Below are 22,507 nucleotides of genomic sequence, written 5' to 3' on the forward strand. Positions count from 1 at the left end.
TACAGTTGCAGCCACATCCTTCAAACCACGGATGTTCACAGGCTAGCGCCTTTGAATAATGCTCTAAGATTGGTGCTGTCTTGCTTTAATAATCCTAATAAAGCCTGATTGATGATGGTTTGTAAGGGCGAAGCTGCAGGTTGAACAATATAGGCTCCATAAGATGAGACTAGCCTTTCCTGTGATAAAGTGGGGGCTATAAAGCTAACAGAGCCTGATTATTTCTTGCACTGATATGATTTAATTTTTTCTACAGCAATGAAGAACAACTTTGGCATTAATGCTTTTGTTTCTGCTTTGACTTTATAACACAATTCCACACCTTCAGCTTCAAAAACATAAATAAATAAGCAAAAGAGAAAAAGTAAGACCAGGCTCAGGCTGCTTGCATTAGTATTCACTAAATCCTCCCACTCACCTACTCACTACCTGAAATGAGGGCACGTTTTTTTTTTCTGATCAAAGGCTGTTGGGGTGACAATTATGAAAGGAAAAGGAAAGAATGAAGAGAACAGAGAGATGAGTTGCAGCTAATTAGCGCTTCGTGAATGAGGCGATGGGATCTGTCAGAACACACATGTTCTGAATATCCACCGCTTCGCTGGAATACAAAAATGTCTTTAATAGAGTGAGAAGTAGGAGGGTAGCGAAGATATTGAAAGAATTTCACACAGTATGAGTGTGTTTTCCAAGTTTTTAACCAACAGTATAGTTAAATGGTCTGTTGACTGTACCAGTGCTGATCTGCGAGGCGCCCCCTGTTGTGTGCAAACACACTTGGGGGTGAATTAAAATTGATTGTGACACACAAAAAAATACCACTTGTGTGGCAGACAAAACAAAAATTGGATGAGTTATGAAGTATGAAACCAGCCTTCTTCTAAAACAAGAAGCACACCGCAGGAGCTCTCTCCGTTAAAATGCTTCGTAAGAAGTTTTCCAAATTAGACTGATTAAATATTGATCCACTCTGAGGCTAAAATCCTCATCTGAATTTGGCTGATCCCCCACCCCCCCTCCGTCTCTGTGGTTCTCTGCGTATTCAGCAACAGTCCGGATCTCTGAACTTTGCTCTCATTTCGTTCTTCTTTGTCCAGAACCTCAGCAGTCTCATCCCGCATCATCACCGGGTCCGCAGACGATCGCCGTAGACTATCGGCATATATCGATCTCTGTCTCCCTCCCTCCCTCCGTCCTCGCCTCCTCCTCCCCGCATCCACACTCACGCTTCCCACCTCCCCTCAGCCTCGCCGTGTCTTCCTCGGACTGCAGCAGAGGAACCGCTGCATTGAAGAAGACAAGAAACAGGAATCTCTGCACGATGCGCCTCTTCTCTGCCGCTGCGTAGAGGAACCCAGCGAGCGCCGATGCGTCGGATCCTCTACGTTGTTGTAAGTCTAAATTAATTTTCTCTCCCTTCCTTTTTTTTATTTTGCCTGCGCAGAACTGCAACTTTATCCCTCTGCGCTTCGCGTGTTCCTCGAGGTCCACCACGGAGGCAAGTTTTAATGGAATGGAAAGGAGAATCACCTGATGATTAAAACGCTTCCATTTCCCCCTGCATTGGTGCTGAAATTGTGCATCCAGTCCATCCTGCGGGCGCCAGGTTCTCGGAAAAGTTTGGAAACTTCCAAACAGTTTTCCAGAATGAGACTCTGTGAATATATATATTTTTATTTTATTTTCTTAAAAAATGCATCACATAAACCCACCACAGACCATCAAAAGATCGCATTGTCAGACACTCGCTCCTGCACGATTATTCCATTTTAATGAACGCAGCCAAAACAATAAAGCTTTGGTACACCCCCCACCCACCTATCCCCTGGTTGCCCATATGTTACTGTAATGAAGAAATCGAGGTGATAACAAAGATGAGTGATCCCCACGCACGGCGGAGGCAACCCCGCTAGCGCGCACACACAGACGGAGTGACTGCAGCGAGCCTGAGGGGGGAGATGGCGGCGTTGATGGGGGGGGGGGGGGGGGGGGTTAAATGTGCGATGCAGCGAGCGGCTGGTCATCTTAGCGCGCCGTGCTGTGAGGATTGATTCCCAGGCAGCAGGACGGCCAGCAAATCTAATTAGGGGACGCAGAAAGAGTCTGCGTTGATTAATGATTCTTGCTGTACGCGGCGTGGAGGTGCGGGTGCAGCGTGGTCTGATGTGAACAAAGGGGAGGAAAGTGAGCGGCGAGTCCTGTACAAGTCTGAGGAATGGGGAGTTTGAATAAAGGAATCATTTAAAAAGAAAGTTGTTGCTGTAAGACACTTTTCTGACGGGATGGATATCCGAACCTCCAAGTCAGCAGATGTATGTTTACTCCGCTGTAGGCTGTGTTTGCTTTATCCCAGCTGATGGATAATAGAGCCCGTTTATTTAGCTGCTTTCCATTCAGAGTCATGGTCATAGATATTTGATCAGGGGCCGAACACAAAGGAGGCTTTGGCTCAGCGCTTTGAGATATAAGGTTCAGGGGGAAAAGTCCGAGTGCGATTTGTCACTAAATCATTAGTCCGGAAAATAGGAGAGATGGCAACAATCATGTCAATTTAAATGTGCATTTGGAGGGTATCTGGGGTTGACAACTGTGGCCAGACCATCTGGGAAGGCTTAACGCACCATGTCCACTTATCAGAACTGAATTATTGGAAATAATGTCATTGTTTTGCTGTGAGATGGATGATGGATGATTTTCAGATCACCTGATGCAGGAGAAGATCCAGCCTCACCTGTGGAGCTAAACTTTCATCACTTTGGAATCCCCCCCCCCCCCCCCCAAAAAAAAAAAAACAAAAAAACAAAAGTGGGAGGTCAATTTTAAAATGAGATGACGCATTTCTTTGCAAAGAAGACGGTGCATCTTAACTCTGGTCTTTTAACGCACCCATTCATCAGCCTTCGTGCGACTGCTCACTTACCCAGAAAGTTCTTTCCGAGATGCGTTTGTCTGTTCCAGTTTTCATCAAAGAGATCAATGGAGCAAACAGCTCTTTTAAATACTCAAATCTAATTCTGGACCGACGCCAGGAAAGCACTTCGTTTAAGGATGCAGCCAAAATCTGCTGTTGAATGTGGAGCTCTAAACTGAGTTTAAATGCATTTTTATGATTTATTCTCCAGCTTAGCATTCAAAGATGGGACGTGACCTTCTGCAGCTGCTGAAACCTGATTCTTTTTTTATGTTAAACACACGGGCCAGCCTCCCTGCAGGTGCGCGTATCACCGTCACCAACATTGAACATCGACTGAACAACACTCAGCCCTGAACCAGGCCACGTTTTGTGACTCATACTAAGCGAAGGATGCGGCGCTTTGGAAAACCTCACTTGCGGAGCATCTGCTGAGCATGGCGTGTAGCTTTATTCACACGATGGTGCATTCACAAACGCTCGCTGCAGCCATCTGTGGGCACTCCAGAAAGCCTGCAGGGCTCTGCACACGACACTTGTGCCAAGCTGCGTGTCGCATGCAGGACGCGGTCTGAGCCACAGTTAAAAGAATAAAAATACATCTTGACTGCATCAGTGTCGTCCTGCACGAAACATCCCCCCCACGTGTGTGCGTGCACCTGCAGAGTGTACTGTATGCATCGCCTACGTGCGTGTGTGTTTCCGTGTCTGGGTGGGTGATTAATGGACGTGGCTGGATGGCGTCAGCGGGCCGTGACAGCACGACTGCGAGGAAATCATTTCCTCTCTCCCTCTGTGGACTGCTGATTCAGAGCTCAAAGGAGGTTTGCGCCGATTGCTGAAATCGCATCTTTGGGCCGCGGTTGTAATAACCCCGATCACGGCATCACAGCACAGCGGTGGGGTGGGGGGGTCACACGTGGCGATTCTCCATCAGAGAGGAAGATGGAAAACAATTTATGATAGCAGCTAGCCAGTTTGGGTAAGTGCAGCTACCCGATGTAGCCATATGTGGGTTCATCAGCGGGGACAGGAACCCATAGCTGGAGAAGCTTCTTCAGGAAATGTCAACATAAATGAGCCCATTATGAATAATGAAATGCCAGCAGGGGAGGTGTCTTTCAGGCTCCAAGATGACCAAAAATCTTGAATGAAAGTAAGGAGAGGGCAGAGAGAAAGATAGCTGGATGCATCGGGGGAAAGATGGCTGAAGTGAAGCCGGACTGGCTGCCCGTCTTCCGTTGCAACAAAAAAGTTGTAGTGCTTTTCCTCTGTGGGCAGCGGCTCCCAGAGCACATCACAAGGTTAACAGCGCTTGACCTTTCAGACTCAGACGTCAGTCCCTCCGATGGAGGCTCCTCAGAGGAGACTTTAAAGCTATATATTAAAACTCACTTATAAAAAGCAGCTATATATGACAGTTGACTCCACGTTTTGATGATCAGCTCATAGAAAAAAGTAACAGTTTGTCTTTTGGCAGCTGTTTATCTTGTTTGCTGTGTTAAGATAAAGTCCTGCACAAAATGGTGCATTCTATATGTTTTCACGTTTTTTCTCCATAAGCCCATTAAATCATGAAAGCTCAGTAAAATCCTTTTGATTTGCCTTCATGCTCCAACATAACTACGCTAAAGGTACATTTTATGTGACGAAAGATTTAAGAATTCCACCAATTTGAAGCAGTTTAAAAGAATTCACTTCCAGAGGGAGGGCGGCAAATCATCTGGCCATAAGCAACATTATTTACAACACATTTCCTGCTTCATTTCATTGCTGCATTGCACCAAAATCTCTCAGGGTGCTTGACATTGCACACGGGGAACCGGTTCTTATGTTGAAATGATAGATCCAAACTGATGTTTTATCTAATCCCGCTTAGCAGAGGTGAGTAGAAACACCATACATCAACCTGCCACTGTCTGTTCGGGCACTTAACCCGGTCCAAGAACCTCGGTGTATGATTTCCCCTAGAGGAACTGCAGATATGCTGGGATGTTTGGCCTGATAAATCAGCTTTTTGATACTATTCAAGAGATGGACAGCTTTAATATTCCATCCTTGATAACCTAAAAAAGCATCTAAGTCTATTTATTAGGCATTTATATCAGATTATGTCAGGATTGCTTGTGGCGGTTACTCTTGGCAACAGCGATGATAGCTAACAAAATGTTAATTGTGTTGTGATTTTTGTCCTTTGTGAGTATTATCGATCCCAAATTTGACCCCAGATGATTTCTATTTGTTCTACGTGAACCTTTATGTGGAAGGGTTTTGGACAATTCCTCTGGGAGATCATGTCAGTCTCACATCCCACTGTGTAGAACCCAAAGAAAGTTCTGGCTGGGTAATCGAGCTTAAAAACGAATCATCTTTACCATTAAACAGCACAGTTGCTACTGCTGGTTGACATCAGGTGGCTGAAGAATGCAACTTCAAAACTAAAAGACTTGAACATTGTGTACATTTTGACTGACGTTAGCAGCAATAACTCAGTTTGCTGATGAAGGTCTTATTGTGGCTTTATTTGACTGGCTGACTGTTAGCATTAGCAGGTGGTCGGGCTCCCAGGTCTGCTGTTAAATGCTTTATGAGGACGTGGTTTTTCAGGTTTGATGTGCTGCCCATACTGGGAGGCTACGGCTTTTGTTTACCTCCATTACAAGGCCACTCTGACTAGATTTCAATAAAATATCCTGCTAGAGGACACGATAGAACAGATGTGATATATTTTTACCCCATTTTTCTGTGTGTGATAAATAATTCACGCTTCAGATGTGTTATGGGTACCGCATTCATATCCTGATGCTAAGGGCTACATACTTTCTCCTTCCACATGGTTGAGCGGCGCAGCTAAAGACACGCCGTTGCATTTTATTGCCTCTTGCAAGTCTCCACCAACCATCCCATAGATTAAAGTGGTGTTGTAGCAGTTTCCAGTCTGCAGTCATAATACCACTGCACCACTATGCTTGGCACGGTCTAAAATTTGGGAATGACACTGCATTATGTTACTGGCTGTCTCTGGCATTGTGCCTGCAGGTCGCTACCATTGCTAATACAAATATTAAACTTAAAAATATGAGATGTAATAAGTTAAGCTATTATTAATTATTAAGTCAGCAGGTAATTTGATGGCTTCGCTGTCAAGGTCTTCTGAAACGATTTCAATTGGAAAAAAGTAAAAAAACCTTTTTTTCTGTCCCCACAGACTCGTGGTCCCTACTCTGGCAGCATGAAGATCTTTCCCATTTGAGACCAACTGTCTCCATTCCTGTAGTTTTGGGCCTTCTGATGGAATTTGACATCACTACTCAATTATTCACCTCGGCAGAAGCTATCTGACTTTCAGCATCAAGAACCTGTTTCAAGTGGGCAAATTAGATAAATAGCTTAGATCAGAAGCACCTGGTGGATTAAAAGTTTAATAAGCGTTTAAAGAATACAAAGACTGTAAGTGGCCATTGACTAGCATTGTGCCAAAATGGATGAGACGCATAACAACAGGACTTCCTTAGCTAAAGGTGCCAAGGACATCGCTAAAGAAGCCAAGAGGCAAGCTTCCAAAAACTTTAACAAAGCAATTGATCGGGCCACGGATGAATACTCAACTCATCGCAGCTACAACCGCTTCCACAACGATGAGGAAGAAGAGGACAATTACAACAGCTACAGTCAACAGGACCAGTACAACGATGACGCAGCCAATGATGACGACGGGGCTTCCAGCGATGCCACAGAGGGCCACGACGATGAAGACGAGATCTACGAGGGCGAGTACCAAGGCGTGCCCGCTTACAACAATGGGAAGCCCCAGGATGGTCAGGTGGCCCTTGGCCAGCCGGTGTCCGACAGTCTAAAGAGCCACAAGGAGCTGGAGAATGAGAGACAGGCGGATGAGGAAGAGCTGGCCCAGCAGTACGAGCTGATCATGCAGGAGTGCGGCCACGGCAGATTCCAGTGGCAGCTGTTCTTCGTCCTTGGGCTGGCACTCATGTCAGATGGCGTGGAGGTGTTCGTGGTGGGCTTCGTCCTGCCCAGCGCTGAGACGGACATGTGTGTCCCCAACTCTGGCGCCGGGTGGCTTGGTAAGGATTTATTAAAGCCCTGAATGAGTGTCGGATTTTCCTGCATTTTGCCCCGAAATGTCCCCAATCGTCTTGTTGCAGCGTCTGGCCTAGTTCACAGGTTCAGCCAGGGTCGACTGACAGGTTCAGAACTCAAAAATGTTCCATTATAACAAGGAGAAATGCAAATACAATCCTGCGAGACCAATCGGCTGGAGCCGCTGCCTCACCATTCCGGGCTTTGAATGCTGGGCTGGAATTGTCATGCTCTCCCATTGCCTGTGCACTAACACACAACCATAATCACGATAGCTGTGACGTTTGGATTTCCTGCAACTGGCCTAAACTTGGTGCTGTAACTCTTTTCATCAAGAGATAATAAGAAATCCTCTAATTTCGGCTAAAAATGTAAAGCCTTGGACATTAGTTTTTCATTTCTACAGGCAAATCAGTAAAATTCATAAAGCGACATCCAAGCAGCAGAGGCGCTCTGCTAATGTGGTGTTTGTGACCCAATGGAATGCCCGTGGAGAGCAGCGGTGGGTGATTTTCAACAATAATCTCATAGCTTTAGGAGCTTGCCAGTGGGTTGTCATAGCACTAGGTATTTGGGTACATGAGTAGGAGGTGTGTTAAGCTCGGCGGTTCTCTCGTGCACAAGAGAAAAGTTCTCCACTGCACATTTCTCTCACAAACATAAAAATAGCCGCTGTAAACCGAGTCCATGATTAGGTTTTATCGCAGCGTTAGACTGGAAGCTTTATAATATATGGGTTATTAAACCCATAATACACAAAGATGAAGGGAAAAACACAATTTTTCACAATACTGTGTGGGCTGATAAGCGAAAGGAGACAGCTAACCCGGTTTGTTTGTTTTTTTATTTAGAGCAGGATGGATCATTATTCAGCCAGATCTCACTTGTAGTCTGACTCACTCTGCACCGGGGGAGACACGAGCCACACAATGGAAACAATGAGTCATTTTACCAGATCTGCCACTCAGCGAGGGCACAGAAATAATGTGCAAATATGCTCACTTGCATAACCCAACTGCTTTTTTCAGGCACAGTCTGGTGAATCTTCGGGAGGCTTAAAAACTTTTTGGTCCACAGGAAGGCTGAAAAAAAGCGAGAGAATAAAATGAGGTGGACACATTTTAAGACAATGAGGATTTTGAATTGTGGCCATAACACAATTTTTCCTTAAAACATTTATTATAAATTAAAATGACCCTGCGAATGCTTAATAGAGTGATTCAGAGGTGTCCTTTACCTAAAGTCTGATTATTACAACAGAAAGATGGTGTGATGCATCCAGATGTGGGGTGTATTTCCCCTCCTTTCTTGTCCCGGCCTGCTGCCCGTGCTGCCCTCCTCCTGTAATCCCTCTCTTACACTCTTGATCTGGAGATACGGGCTGGAGTTCATCCCTGCAACAATGTGCCTCACTGCAGTTTAGACACGCTAGGCTGCCTCATGCACTCCCCCAGAGAAAGAGAGGTAGAGCGCCATCGTCCACTTTCTGTCAGTGTCTCCCCTCCCTTCCTTTACTGTTCAGCAGCATATGGCTGTAAATTGTCTGTGTGTGTTTTCAGGAATGGCAGAGAGTATTTTGAGGATGGTACCACGCGTTGCATGGATATTTGTCGGTTCCCTTCTTTTATCCTGTAAAAGTTTGATCAGCGATGGCAACAGAGGTTAATGAATAAACGGATCCGCAGGTTTGCAGCATTATCATGGGGAACAGCTATTATCTCATTAGGTCTCCTTTGCGGTACAAACAGGTCAGGGTCAATCAGGGCCAAGAAGAATATTTCAATCATCTGAAAAATACTGGCAGATCATGAAACAGCATTTTCAGCAAATACTGCAGAAATTTATATCTTTAAATTCTAAAGCATCACTTTAACTTTCTTTGGTAGACAGACCTATTGACACTTCCTGGTCAAAACAAGTCACCTGACGGTACCGATGTCATTTACAGCAGATCGGTAACTAAAACGGCACCTTGCCTTTCCCTTTGTTTCCAACCATCCATCATTTACCACTTCATCCCTTAGTGGGGTCACGGGGGGCTTTTTCAAAGCTGCTTTCTCAGCTAGTGGCGGGGGGTACATTACACCTTAGGTCAATATAAAGTCGCCACTTTGCTAGTCCCACAGACGCATGTCTGAAGTCTGGGGCGGGGGCTGGAAGACCCAGAGAGACCCCTAGCAGGCACCATGCCAACACAGAAAAGCCCCCAGCACTGGAGCACCTTCTACAGAAATGTTAATACAGAAATGTTAGCCTTATCTTTGGTGCGCGTTTGTGTTGTTTTAGGCCATATCTTGGTTTAAAGACGATATCATTTGTAAGTTCTAAGGATTTTATTTCAGAACCCAAATTAGCAGGTGTTGCTGTAATTAATGCTTAAAGGACACACTTTCTCCCAGCGGGCTCTCTGTGCCTCTCCCCTGCCTCCGCTTTCTGTTCTTGCTGCTCCCCATCTGTCAATCAAGAGAAGCCCTCTGGGTATCCCCTCGTCTGTTGAAATTCCACAGCTTTAAAAAAGTGAGGAAAGCATCACTCCATAGGCTGCCTGTCTCCTGTCATCCATGCCGGGACGCTGGTTACCTCTGTGGAGAGAGAAAAAAGGAGAGAGAAGAGAATTGCACCCGAACATAAGAGCTAATTACTAAAGAATAAAATCATCTGAATTTAAGAGCTGAAATAATCCCTGTGGATACAGAGGAGAGCAGCACAGTGTACCGCTCAGCAGAGCATAGAGACCATCTGCTAGGGAAAAAATCACGTGGGATCAGCACAACTTTACGGAGACTGGCTGCAGATCTGCAGTGTTTCTTCTAAAGAGATGACATTTATGTCTTATAAAGATGAATTTAACCCTAAATAATGATGTAGCAACTGGAGGTTTCAATATCCTCAACACTGAAACTACATTAAAACATTTATAAAATTGCAAATTTTATTGCTGCTCATTCGTAATATGAGCTGAAAATGAAATATTTAATTCAGCTTTGTGAAGTCATAAAACTATAGTATTATCTTTCTTTTTTTTTTTTACTAAATATGTCTTTTTTGGTGGTGTCATTGCCATTTATCAACATTTGAACACAGCTTGCTTCTACCAGACCAGCCCTGATGTGCAAAGGTCCAAAGGTCTGACCTGAGTTTGAACCCAGAAATCCAATCAGAAAGATGCCCCATCACCATCCCTCTCCTCCCCCCATATCACGTACACAAACCCTGGTGTAAAGGGGAGCCATAAAACAAATGAGCTGTTGGTACAGTGATAGCATCTCCTCGGGTACATGCATTCATGCGCACTGTCCGTATGCGCAGACCATGATGGGGATGTGCAGTGTTGATATTTGCTGTGATATTTGGGAGGTGCCGGTTTAGCGGGTTCCATCCTGCTGCCTGCAGCCTCTGCAGTAGCTGCTCACAGATAGATCAGGTGGCTGTCACCTGTAATGAATCACTAGCTCTGAGCATCATGTCTGTGCTGCTTGATAAGAGCCTCCACTTCCTGCATATCTGTACCATCGCCACAAACAGGCAATGGGGGAGGGAGAACAAAAGCAAGAGGGAGGGGGGAAGAAAAAGAAAGAAAGCCTTCGACATCTCACATCTGCCAGCTCTCTCGAGCAGCCTAGTCGTCAAACTGCCCGCGTCCCATTAGCATTTTTATTAGCACATTGAGAGCGAAGTGGATTATTTACTGGTCTGACAACCATCACCCTTCTCTACCAATCCCTGCTTTATGCCGCCTGTGACCGGTGACAGGAAGAGAAATGACCCCTCGCCTTTCTGCGTAAGAGTGGACGAATGTGGATTTTAAAAACTGAGAGAGAGAGAGGGGGCAGCAAGCACTCAGTGTCCTCAGCGGGCACAGAGGTACAAATGTCTACAGCATTCACATAAATAAAACACACGCATGATTACTATACAGTATAATCAGTCAGTGCAGCTGTTAAAATCTGATAGAAACATCACCCTATACAAAAGACCTTTCCTTTATTTTAGAATTTCTCACCCAGCATCCTGGAAAGTTACTTCGTTACAGTTGCCCTGCGCTGTCGTTTTGGGCTCTAATCGACTTTAGGTTCCAGTCTGGCAGCCTTTCCCAGTGAATCTCTGATGAACCCATCTGTTCAACACTGCACGGAAGACAGACAGTCAGAGGCTAGCTGGTAACGTGGGTGGAACATTTAGCTGCTAAACAGCCAGGTGTTGCCCTCAGGAGTTAATATGGCCCAAAATAAAAGCCGAAAGAGCAACAGTGAAGTTCCCATCATTGCTAAAACAGTACAGAGAGCACAGTTGCCATGATCAAATTTGGGATATTTACTGAATGTTTTATGGACATAAAGAAGTTGGCCAGTTCTGTGTGTTATTTTTGGGTTGTTTTACTCTTCCTCCGTGTCTCTGTCCCTGTCTCCAGGTAGCATTGTATATTTGGGCATGATGTTCGGAGCCTTCTTCTGGGGCGGGCTTTCAGACAAAGTGGGCCGTAAACAGTGCCTGCTGATCTCCATGACTGTCAATGGTTTCTTCGCCTTCCTGTCGTCCTTTGTCCAAGGCTACAGCATGTTCCTCCTTTGTCGCATGGTGTCCGGCTTTGGGTGAGTACTGTTTTTTTTTGTGTGGTTTGTCTCAAGAAGAGGGTTGACAGGAGGGCTCCTTGCTCGCCACGTGAGAGGGAGGAAGAAGACGACTGAAAAGGAGACTGATCAGGGGACAGTGATGAACATCTGCCTGTTTTAATGTGCCGCGCTTGGCTGCTCACATGCTCAGTAAATGACCTGACCTCACCTTGACCTGACATCCCTGCTCATACCTGACCATTTACACCTCCTCATCTCAAATGTCATGTTACTGAGCAACCCACTATTATATGAGACATTCATAACGGTCTCACTGGTTACATTAAAATGCTAATAAAACATAGCTAAAAGAATACTATGTCTATACTATTACTATTAGACATGTTGCAAAAAATACTAAAGATACCAGGAAGGTTTTACAAATAAAAGCAAGTTTTTTAACTCCTGTTTAGGAGGTATACAGATGTTCCTCCAGGCCCCCATGTCCAGAATGTGCTAACTTGTTTGGATGATGTTAAAGATGTGTTTAAATCCTCATCTGCAACCTGCTGGCTCGTTTCCCAAATGACTTTCTGTCTTTTCAAATCTGTTCTGCTGATATTTGTCAAATATTTCTCATTACCCCCACTGATAAAACTAAATTAGACGTGCATAAGCAATTACGGCGAACGATGTTTGCAGGATTGGCGGAGCGGTTCCAATAGTGTTCTCCTACTTTGCGGAGGTGTTGGCTAGAGAGAAGCGAGGAGAGCATCTGAGCTGGCTGTGTATGTTCTGGATGATTGGCGGAATTTACGCCTCGGCCATGGCCTGGGCCATCATCCCGCACTATGGTGAGTGGACCACTAGCACTAGCAGTCACGGCACCGCCACACCAATGGCAGGGGCAATTTTTTCCCCCCACTTCCATATGAAAACCAAAGATTTGTAGATCTTTATTAATTTATTTTATAGCGCAAGAAGTAATACAAAAATAGAAATCAAACTGCAATAAAATCAATTTATGGGGCTTTAAACTGGCTTTACAGGTTCTGGCAGATAAATGGAGCCTGCAGCTGATAGTTCCTGCAGCACTGTCTTCATTTCTAACTGCTGTGATCCTGAGGTGAAATGTAGACAAGAATCTGCCGTGAATGTGCAGTCAAAGTGTTGAACCGCCCTGTTTTTATTTTGCAGTGACCCTGTTTTAGTTATTTGAAAAACGTCTGATCGGTGCACATTTGAGTGAGCTGATCACGAGGTGTGGGGGTGTTTGTTTACTGCAAGACAAGAATGTGGGAGCGTTTGTGCTGTCGGATCACGCTGGAAGATGTCAGACAGCAGTGACGGGCGTAAGAAATCCCCAGCTCACATTCGGATTTTGCGGGGAGAGAGCAGAGAGTTCCCTAAAGCAGGTGGTTTCTTTTTTTAAAAAAAGGCAGGAACCCTCCAGGATGCAGGGGAACATAAAGCAGGTGGTGGTGTAGGTGGAGGGAGACACACAAGGGTGTGGTGGGTAAGCTGTCAGCTGACGTGGCGAAAACTGCGTGAGCAGCCAGAAAAAAATGTGTGTCCGTTTCAATTTTCAACCAAAGTATCCCAAAAGGACAACACACACTCTGCATATTCAGGCCTGGATTCAAGACAGAAAATTTAGAGCAACTGGGGGTGCGCCTCAACAGACGGAGTGAAAGAGATGAAATCGATCTCACGGCGCAGAAGGTGGATGAAAAAGCTTAGGAGGGCGGGGGGGGGGCGGAGGGACGGACTTGATTTATGCGACCTGTGTCAGGGATAATTGAAAGGAGAAGGGACGCGGCTGAGGCAGGGGGACAAACAGAGAGGGAGAGCGGGAGAAGTTAACGAAGGGAAAGTAGAGAGGTAGAGGAGTGAAGGTATCTGTGAGTGACGTCTCTTCCTGAAGCCATCGTGGCGCATCATCATAAGACCCATAACAGAAGAATATTGTCTTAATTTTTCAGCCTTGCGCATTGGCAGTATCTGGCGTCGGTGTTTTGTGTCCATCTGTGCACATGAAATGTCCCACCAAATGTCCAGATGTGGGTTTTGCACAGTATGCAGAGAAGTTTCAGGACAACAGGGCAAAGACAGCAGATTTTTTTGGAGATCTGGATCCAATTACATTTTACTGTAAATCACTGCAGGGCTTCAGGTTGAATTAAATCACCATCAACTGGAAATAGGATGGGTGTATCTCAGCAACTCGCATGTGGAGATACAAGTTTCCACCTTCCGGGAGTGAAATGAGTAAAAGTGCAACCTGGGGATAATAATGGAGGTCAATTGATTAAACGTCTGTGTTTTAACACTTCTTTTCTCTCTAAAATGCAGCCGTGTGTGGGTAATAGGTTCTGCCGCAGTGCACTTCACATTGACTGGTGGACAGATACGTCTGTATGGGTGGGTGTGCGCGCATGTGTGTGTGTGTGTGTGTGTGTGTGTGTGTGTGTGTGTGTGTTAAGATGTTGTGAAAGGTTTTATTTGCTCTTCATTGTATGTTGAGTTTTACCTTTTTTTGCAAAATCTTGTCGTATGTGTGAAGCATTAAGTCGTGGCTAAGGACACCGTGTGTGTGTGTGCGTGTGCGTGTGTTTGTGTGTGTGTCTCAGCTGGGCAGTCACTTACTGTAGAGTAGGAACATAAATCTCGCTGAGTATCTGAATCAGTCAGCCGTCCCCTCTAGTCCATTAAAGCTTTAATCCCCCTAATGAGGTTTGTACTCATACAGGCGAGCGGTGTGTGTGTGTGTGTGTGTGTGTGTGTGTGTGTGTGTGTATGTGTCTTTCCATACCACACACGTGAACACTGCTGTATAAATGAAATTGAGGTGAAATTCCATCACGTTACTGATTAGTTGTTGATGACATATAATCGTTTAAAGAAAACCTGCCAAAAGAAAAGTCCAGACTCATCCTGTCATCTGAAACACGGCGGGGCCACGTTTCCAGGAGGGGTCCTGCTGATTGCTATGCAAAGGTTTCCATGCAAAGCAAAAAACATGCCATAAAAGCAAGTCCACTGAATTTGTCTTAAAACAAACTTAAACCCTAAACCTTCATTAGAACATATAAACCCTAATCGTGACCATATTTACATCTAACCATCAACCCAAAATGGTCTCGAATGAACATTTCGATTTTAAAATGCAGCCATTTTGGGAAAAACCACGCATCTGGTGCTGAAACGTGAATCTGCTGTAGCTTCATTAGGGCCGACTGTTGCACCGCCTCATTGTTGCTGACTGTTGCCGTGTGACTGCTTCTCTGTTGCAGGCTGGAGTTTCAGCATGGGCTCAGCCTACCAGTTCCACAGTTGGAGAGTCTTTGTGGTGGTGTGTGCGCTCCCGTGTGTCTCTGCGGTGGTAGCTCTCACTTTTATGCCTGAGAGCCCCCGCTTTTACCTGGAGGTAAGAGAGAAACGATGTATTGTAGCCGCGGCAGCCCCATTTTCTCTCTTAATGACACTGGAAATGACTCTTAAAGGGTTTCAGAGAACAGAGGAGCACCCCTGTTTCTTTCTGGGGTTTCTTTTTTCACATTAAAAATGTGCTGATGTATAGTGGAGGGCAAATCTGTGTGATGTGGGGGTGTGAAGGAGGAACGCCTTCCATGCCTTCACCCGCATTTTCCCTGCCGTTGCCGTCACTTGGTTATTTTAGGTAAAAAACACCATCAGCTGCATGAACCACATCAGCTTCCTCAGGGGGAACCAAGAACCCGTGTTGAGTCAGCACTTTTGCTTTCAAATCACAATCACCTGCTTGAAAACCAACTGCTAATCACTCATTTTTAGATTAGCCCTTCCCTTACCTGTGGCTTGTGGGACCGCACCTTCTTGGGTGGTCTTTTGGATCTTGTGGGATTTTGGATCTTGTGGGGTGATGAGTTGGATCAGTTTCCAAAAGGTTTGTTTATTTGCCAGCAGTGCACTAACTGAAATGAGCAACGTGCTCTTCTAAACAGAAGATGCTGGCATGGATCTCAACTCAAAAAGCAAAATAACGACCAGCGTCTGGCACAAGAACTTTTCAGACATCTGAGACAGACGTCTCCGGGGACGATGTGTATACACATTGTGTAGAGGTGAAAGGGTTTGTCTTTGCCTTAACCGTCCTCCCCTGTGCCCTAGATGGGAAAACACGATGAGGCCTGGATGGTGCTCAAACACATCCACGACACCAACATGCGTGCACGTGGCGAGCCCGAGAGGGTCTTCACTGTAAGTGTGCACCAAGCTCGACTTCTCCTCTGCTGCTGCAGTGGTGGCACCGGTGACAGCTCAGTGTCTCCCCCTGCAGGTGAACAGGATAAAGATCCCCAAGCAGCTGGATGAGTTGGTGGAGATGCAGAACGAGTCGACCAACCCTGTTCTCAAGGTCTTCGCCAAGATTAGGGCCGAGTTCAGAGGGGTAGGACGTCATTGCTCCCGTTGGTGTTGTGTTTTACGCCAGATTAAACTTCAAGCAACAAGCTGCTTCTCTTCTCCCATCAGATCTGGTCAACTTTTAAGAAGTGCTTCAGCCCTCCGGTGAAGGACAACACGGTGAAACTGGCTGCGGTCTGGTTCACTCTGTCTTTCGGGTAAGATATTTATATCTGCATGTGGCGCACTTCTTTATATTAATATTCCACACTTCCGCTGTACGACTCCCTGTATGACATTTAGCTGAGTCATCACTACTTTCCACTTTAATTACAGTTTTCAGTGAAGCACTGAGCACATAGGCCGGGGCTTTCTCCCCCAGCGTCTTGATGAATGCTGACAGGTTAGATTGGAAAGCGAGAACTGATCCGAGAGAAGGTGCCGTGTGGTTTTATGGACTGACTTGCTGTAATGAATTCTAGAATATGTTGGATGATTTTGTCCCCGAGATGGTGGGGACGGAGCGGTGTTGAGGGCCGTTTCTGAGGCCACCATATTCTTCCGCACCCTTTTTCTCAACTGGTTTGCCTCTAGTGCCACAGCTGGACTCAAGTACCTGTTACAGGCGTATGAATATGTTGCTCAGAAAACCAGTTTGGGCTTGTGTGCCATTAAAAACATTCTCATAATTGTTATCTTGCAGTGGGTTTAAGAGGAAAATGATGATATTGCTGCCATTCCTTGACAGACATGGAATCAGCTGATCGGCCTGTGTCGGAGGGGTGCAGGGAGGGCTCCCGCTTGTGGTAGAAAGGTCAGGGGTTAGATCCCCAGGTGTATTTGAGCCAGTTACTGAGCCTTTCAGTGTTTGTGATTGCTTATGTCTCCCAGTGATCTGGTGACATCCTTTGTGCAGGTTCTACGGGCTCTCCGTGTGGTTCCCGGATGTGATCAAGCACCTTCAGGCAGACGAGTACGCCTCCAGAGTGAAGATCCACAACAGTGAACGCATCGAGGACTTCACCTTTAACTTCACCCTGGAGAACCAGATCCACAGGAACGGGGTCTTTCTCAACGACAGGTTGAAAAACAAGAACGCTTGGCAATAACCTTAACTTTCACTGGCAGTTATTGATCAGGGGATCACAGCAGCATTTCAGAGCAGACTCCAAACCTTTCCTACCGTTGTTGTCTGACGTGGGATCGTGTACAATTCATCATTCCCACAAACAGCACGCCGCTGTCAGGAATATTAATCCCGCCTCCTTTATCTCTCTTACCGGCAGGATATTAAAAGACTTATCTGTGTCTCCCTCTTTCTTTTCTCCGTCTCCCGAACACATCTTTTCTTGTCCCACCTGGATATGATGCTCACTTACACAAAGGCCAGAGCAGAAACGCGTCTATGTGCTGCTTTTATTCTTTTCCATCCTCACAGGGAGATCATATCAATCCCAATGTCATGTTACTTTGTACAGCGGCGAGCAGATCAGCGCAGATCAATAACAGACTGCCAGAGCTTGATAGACACAGAGGTGCAGATATCCTTTAGCACGTTATTAATCACCCAGAACACGCTAAACATATAAATCATGGTCTCAGAGTTACTCTTAACCAAAGAGTAATAGACCTAAAGCCTGCAAGAGAGGCTGGAGCTAGCTGTTAGCTGATGTCGCTCACGTCTCCCGCCTCCATCTCCTGTCTCCCCAGGTTCATCGGTATGAAGTTCAAGGCGGTCACGTTCATCGATTCCTCTTTCCTCAACTGCTACTTTGAAGACGTCTCCTCTGTGGGGTCCTCTTTCAAGAACTGCACTATTGTGGACTCGTTTTTTTACAACACAGGTGCGTCTTTGAGAGGGACGTTTTTTCCCTTCCATCACAGGAAACACAGTTTGGCACATTAGTCTGACTGATAGCATCTTAGTTTTTGGCCTAATGTTTGAGCTCTCTGTAAGAGAGTCTGGGTTTCATCATTTATGGCTTTGCTTTATTCCACTAAATTACAGTTTGACTTCGCTGCCCCTGCACAGATTGCCTTTCTGGACTCAGTGGCCCGCCGTCAAAAGTGAAACCGAGCCAGACTTTTATTACATTTGGTGTTTAAAATGCTTTTGAAGAAACTAGATGTTATAAACAGCCACTTCTCTACTTTCATACTCTTTTCTGTAAAAGATGAGCATGAAGGTGTTTCTGCGAATGTTAATAATTCAAGGTAACGTTATGAAAGTGTAATCCAGCCTATTTTGGAGCAGACAAAAAAGGAAAAGAGAGGACAGACATTTAAAATGTCCTGAGCAGAGCTGCAGCTGAATCAGACCTCGTGGGAGTCCAGGATAAAAAAAAGAGAGTTTACCTTCAGCACCCAGGAAAGTGCTGAACACCGAAACAGCGAGGGCACGTAAGGTGGACATGATGCCTCCTGGGAAATGAAGTCTATTTGCCCAACAGCAGCGTGTCTGTCGGATGTTGGAGGATAAAGGCAGGCGGAGGGAGACGGGGAGGGAGGGAGGAGTGTGTCATGAGAGCAGAAGGGAACGTTTTCTGTTGCCGCTGCATTTTATTAATAAATCATTTCTCTTTGAAGACAGCTGCACAGAGGCCAGCAGAGCTCTGCTGCAGAAAGGAAAAAAACACCGTTTTCCCAGCATTTCAAATGTGTTCCTCCCAGTTTTCCTCGTAGAAAATATCATGACGTCTATAAATGATGAGTCGGATCAGTTTCCTATATCTATAATGTAAAGATACCAAATCTGCAAATTACAAACGTAACCTAACACCCATATTTGCAGCTGAGTAATTCGAGATGTGCACCGCGTGACCACGATCTGACACTTTTACAGATATCGATGACTTCAAGCTAACAGACTCCCGAGTGATCAACAGCTCCTTCCACCACAACAAGACGGGCTGTCAGATGACATTTGACGACGACTACAGCGCCTACTGGGTCTATTTTGTCAACTTCCTTGGAACCCTGGCGGTGCTGCCTGGGAACATCGTCTCTGCCCTCCTCATGGACAAAATAGGACGTCTGAGCATGCTGGGTATGACGCAATCTGGGTTACTGATGTTCATCCAAGAGGGGATGTGATGGGTGAAACGTTTGCTGCCTTGTGTCCTGCAGGGGGCTCCATGGTGCTGTCTGGTATCAGCTGCTTCTTCCTGTGGTTTGGGACCAGCGAGTCGATGATGATTTTCATGCTCTGCCTCTACAACGGCCTCAGTATCTCTGCCTGGAACTCTCTGGATGTGGTCACAACAGAGCTGTACCCGACAGACAGGAGGTCAGTGGGAACCCGGGAAACGAGGGTGTTTGAACATTTCCCACCGCGGGACAAAAGAGTGTGGTCAGGTGACGGCGGTGTTTCCCCTCTTGCTGTCATTTCCAGGGGCACAGGCTTTGGCTTCTGCAACGCCTTGTGCAAGCTGGCAGCCGTGCTGGGCAACCTGATCTTTGGCTCGCTGGTTGGCATCACCAAAGCTATTCCCATCCTGCTGGCGTCGTCCGTGCTGGTCTGTGGCGGCCTGGTGGGACTCCGACTGCCAGACACGCGGGCCAACGTCCTCATGTAAACCTGGAGGGAAAACAGATTATTTACCAGGTGTTTTAAAGGGGCCGATTATTTGTCTACTATAGATTTAACGGCGACTATGTGTGATATTTATTGTTTGGCAAATTATGTCCCGGTCGTTAAAGAAGTCAGTCAAATGCCTGGTAAATAATCTGGGATTATATAACGAATTTAGCAATGAGCTGTTGATATCAAGAGTGGGACAACTATGATCAGTTATGAGAAAATCTTGATTATTCTTACAGGAATCTATAAAAACAGACAAGAATTCGCAGCAGTGATAAAACTATATGAGCTCACACATGTTGAAACGCTAAAGGCTTGGAGTTCGGAAAACTCGCCCCTTCTTTTTAGGCTTCAAATCTAATGATTCCGGGAGCAAACTCATACATTTGGCTCTTCCGTGGTTACATTTGTCATTGTCGACAGTTTGCATGTTTATGGGATTAGTTTCATCGTAAAAACCTCATGGCAGTGACAGGGTGTTGAGACGAGGCAGCCATGCCAACATGCTGTAACAGTCAGAACTTATTTCTCGTAACTTAATTTCTGGGGGCGTAATGGTTCCCAAATGATGGGTGTGATCTTTATCTGTGTTGGGGCAGTTCTAACAAACAGGACATTAGTGTTATGTAAGCATGGACATATGGTTCCTGAACCACAGACAAACCTCTCCAGGATGGGATTATTTAAACTGCTTTGGTTTGAGTTATCATGAATTATGTCAGCATTGTGTAAAATAAGGATATTCCCAGTAGCTTGCGAGCTCTTGCTAGCCTAGCTTGTTATATAACAGTTGAGGGTGTTCGAGCCTTTTTGCTATAAAAAATTATCACTAACAACGTAACAGTTGAGTCCCAACTGGCAACTTCAGCAGCTACATTTCTAAAGTGAGAAGAAGTTTACATTTTCTGCTTTTTGCAGTCAGAGACTCTTGAGCTGGAAGACCCTCGCATCTGAACACTTCCTCTCTGCCTCCCTCTCGTACGTGTCTGTCTTGTGGCTCTGAGCTCACCGTCGGGGGCTTTTTCTTTCCATTGCGATCTGCTCTGTCGAGGGGAATTTATCTGTTCCTGTTTACCACCCCCCCCTTCCGTCCATCTCTGTTTCCTCGCAGCGTCTCGTCCTTTTGCTCTGATTATCTCTCTCTGCCTTGTTCCTGCTTCCTCCCAAACTCAAAGGCCTTTCTCAAATGTCGTGCCTCTCTCTCCATTGAGCCTGTCTCTCCTTCCAAACCTTTTCTGGAGGCTTTGCTGCGCTCACCTGCTCTTTCGCTCATCTCTGGATACCTGCAGCGTGAATGCGCGTCTGTGTCTGTGTGTTTGTGTTTGAGACAATGTACATGTTAAAAAAAAAGGGGTGGTGAAGGAAATAAGAGCACTATCTTATATATTGAAAGTGGAATTTTGTTCTTCTATGCCAAGGAAACGGGGCGTTTGGAGAACCGTGACAACACCTGCATGATTAAATGAAAATTAAAGCCATGTTTAAAGGAGTACTTCACCCAAAGAGTGTAGCCATGCAGATAACTTTTCCTGTTTAGCCATTGATGTCAGGATTTCCTTCATGGTTCTTTAAATCTTGATGAAATTAGCTTTTGATCTCGTGGAATTATTGATGCAAATGAAAAACTGCACATGCATGCACTCATGTACAGAAAGGCGCGCTGTCTTTGGTGGTACTGATTTGATCTTCCGTCACCTTGACAACCGAAAATCCCTTTGTCATTTTTGCCCCACTGAGTTCGGACTGACAAATCGTTGCTCAGAAAAACAGGAGTGATGTTTGTTCACCTGTTCTTACTCATGAGTGCTGTTTAGTATCACTTTTGCATCTCTTTATGCAGACTGGTATTCTGATTATAAAATCAAAAATACACTGTGGCACTCAACTAAAGTTCACGATTCAGGTCATAACCTGGTGACACTTCATAATAAGAGTCCCAAATGGATCCCCATAGGGAAATCACTAATTTAATGCTCTGTCCTCTGAGTTTGGAGGATATGTTTACTTAAAATTAAAGCTCCAGGTTGAATCACTGTGGTGCTCTGCGAACTACAACAGCTCACTCTCTCCGGCAACAGTGTGAAAGCCTGACAAGACTGTTATTGTTTGAAAAAAAAAAAAAGCACCTGGAAGGAAACCTGCATGGCTACTCACAATCTGAGCTCCATTGGGCGAAAACTCCCTTAAAAACCTCCGAAGAATCCAACTCTTGCTGCTACTATGCCTGTGTTTTCATGTCCAAATGCTTTCAATTAGGAAGAGAAGCGTTCTTTTTTGCTTCATTTATATATTTAAAAAGTTGATTAAGGGTAACAAGAGTTTTCTTTGAAATGAAATGCAGCTGTTCTGGTGTGTTTGACGCTTTATTTCCCTCCGTCTGCTTGTGTGCAGCCCTCCCACCAAACAGAATGTTCTCTATTGCGACCCTGCATGTTTGTTACTGACGTCCTTCTGCTGTTTGTGTGTTTCCTGTTGGTGTCTTCGCTGTTCCTCCACAGGAGGAGCAGAAAATGTGAAAGGTGAATGTATCATTCTCGTGCGTCATCTGGTTTGTTACGGGAAGGCGGTCGATCTCTCCAAAGAGATACAACTGTATGTTTTGCAGATACTCTTGGCAGGATTGTTTCAGATTAATCAGCAGGAACTAAGAAAAAGATATGGCAGCCTCTGCAATCAAACAAGTGCAAGTGTGTGTAAAGACCTGTCCTTGATATGATTTATTTTAATAAGAAAAGCTGAACGCAGCATAGGTGGATTTATCTTGTGTCTAAACATTGAATAAAGACTCCCATTTGAGCAGCTGTGGGCCTACTTATTGGTGGCTGTAACATTTTTCACCAGAAGATGACGACATTTTTCAAAAACGAAAGAAAAACTGTTTCTGCATGTGATCACAAGGCAATGAAATGAAAGTAGATCATATTATTTCTACTCAAACTTAGCACTGATCTACTACATATTTTTTAAAAATTCTAAATT

At 45.3% G+C, this 22,507-nt stretch overlaps 1 protein-coding gene across 1 annotated transcript; it reads left to right on the plus strand.

The window, feature by feature from the left end:
* The first annotated feature begins 1,116 nt into the window (after positions 1–1,116).
* On the plus strand, positions 1,117–22,327 carry LOC130516912 (synaptic vesicle glycoprotein 2C-like). Its single transcript, XM_057018311.1, has 13 exons — positions 1,117–1,391; positions 6,120–6,996; positions 11,424–11,604; positions 12,268–12,419; positions 14,859–14,992; positions 15,715–15,804; positions 15,884–15,994; positions 16,078–16,166; positions 16,865–17,029; positions 17,659–17,792; positions 18,791–18,994; positions 19,075–19,234; positions 19,340–22,327. The coding sequence occupies exons 2-13, from the start codon at positions 6,393–6,395 to the stop codon at positions 19,521–19,523; spliced, it is 2,208 nt and encodes a 735-aa protein (XP_056874291.1). The 5' UTR covers positions 1,117–1,391; positions 6,120–6,392; the 3' UTR covers positions 19,524–22,327.
* Positions 22,328–22,507: the final 180 nt, after the last annotated feature.

Source organism: Takifugu flavidus, chromosome 20 (genome assembly GCF_003711565.1).
Source record: "Takifugu flavidus isolate HTHZ2018 chromosome 20, ASM371156v2, whole genome shotgun sequence".
In the NCBI taxonomy this organism is placed as follows: domain Eukaryota; kingdom Metazoa; phylum Chordata; class Actinopteri; order Tetraodontiformes; family Tetraodontidae; genus Takifugu; species Takifugu flavidus.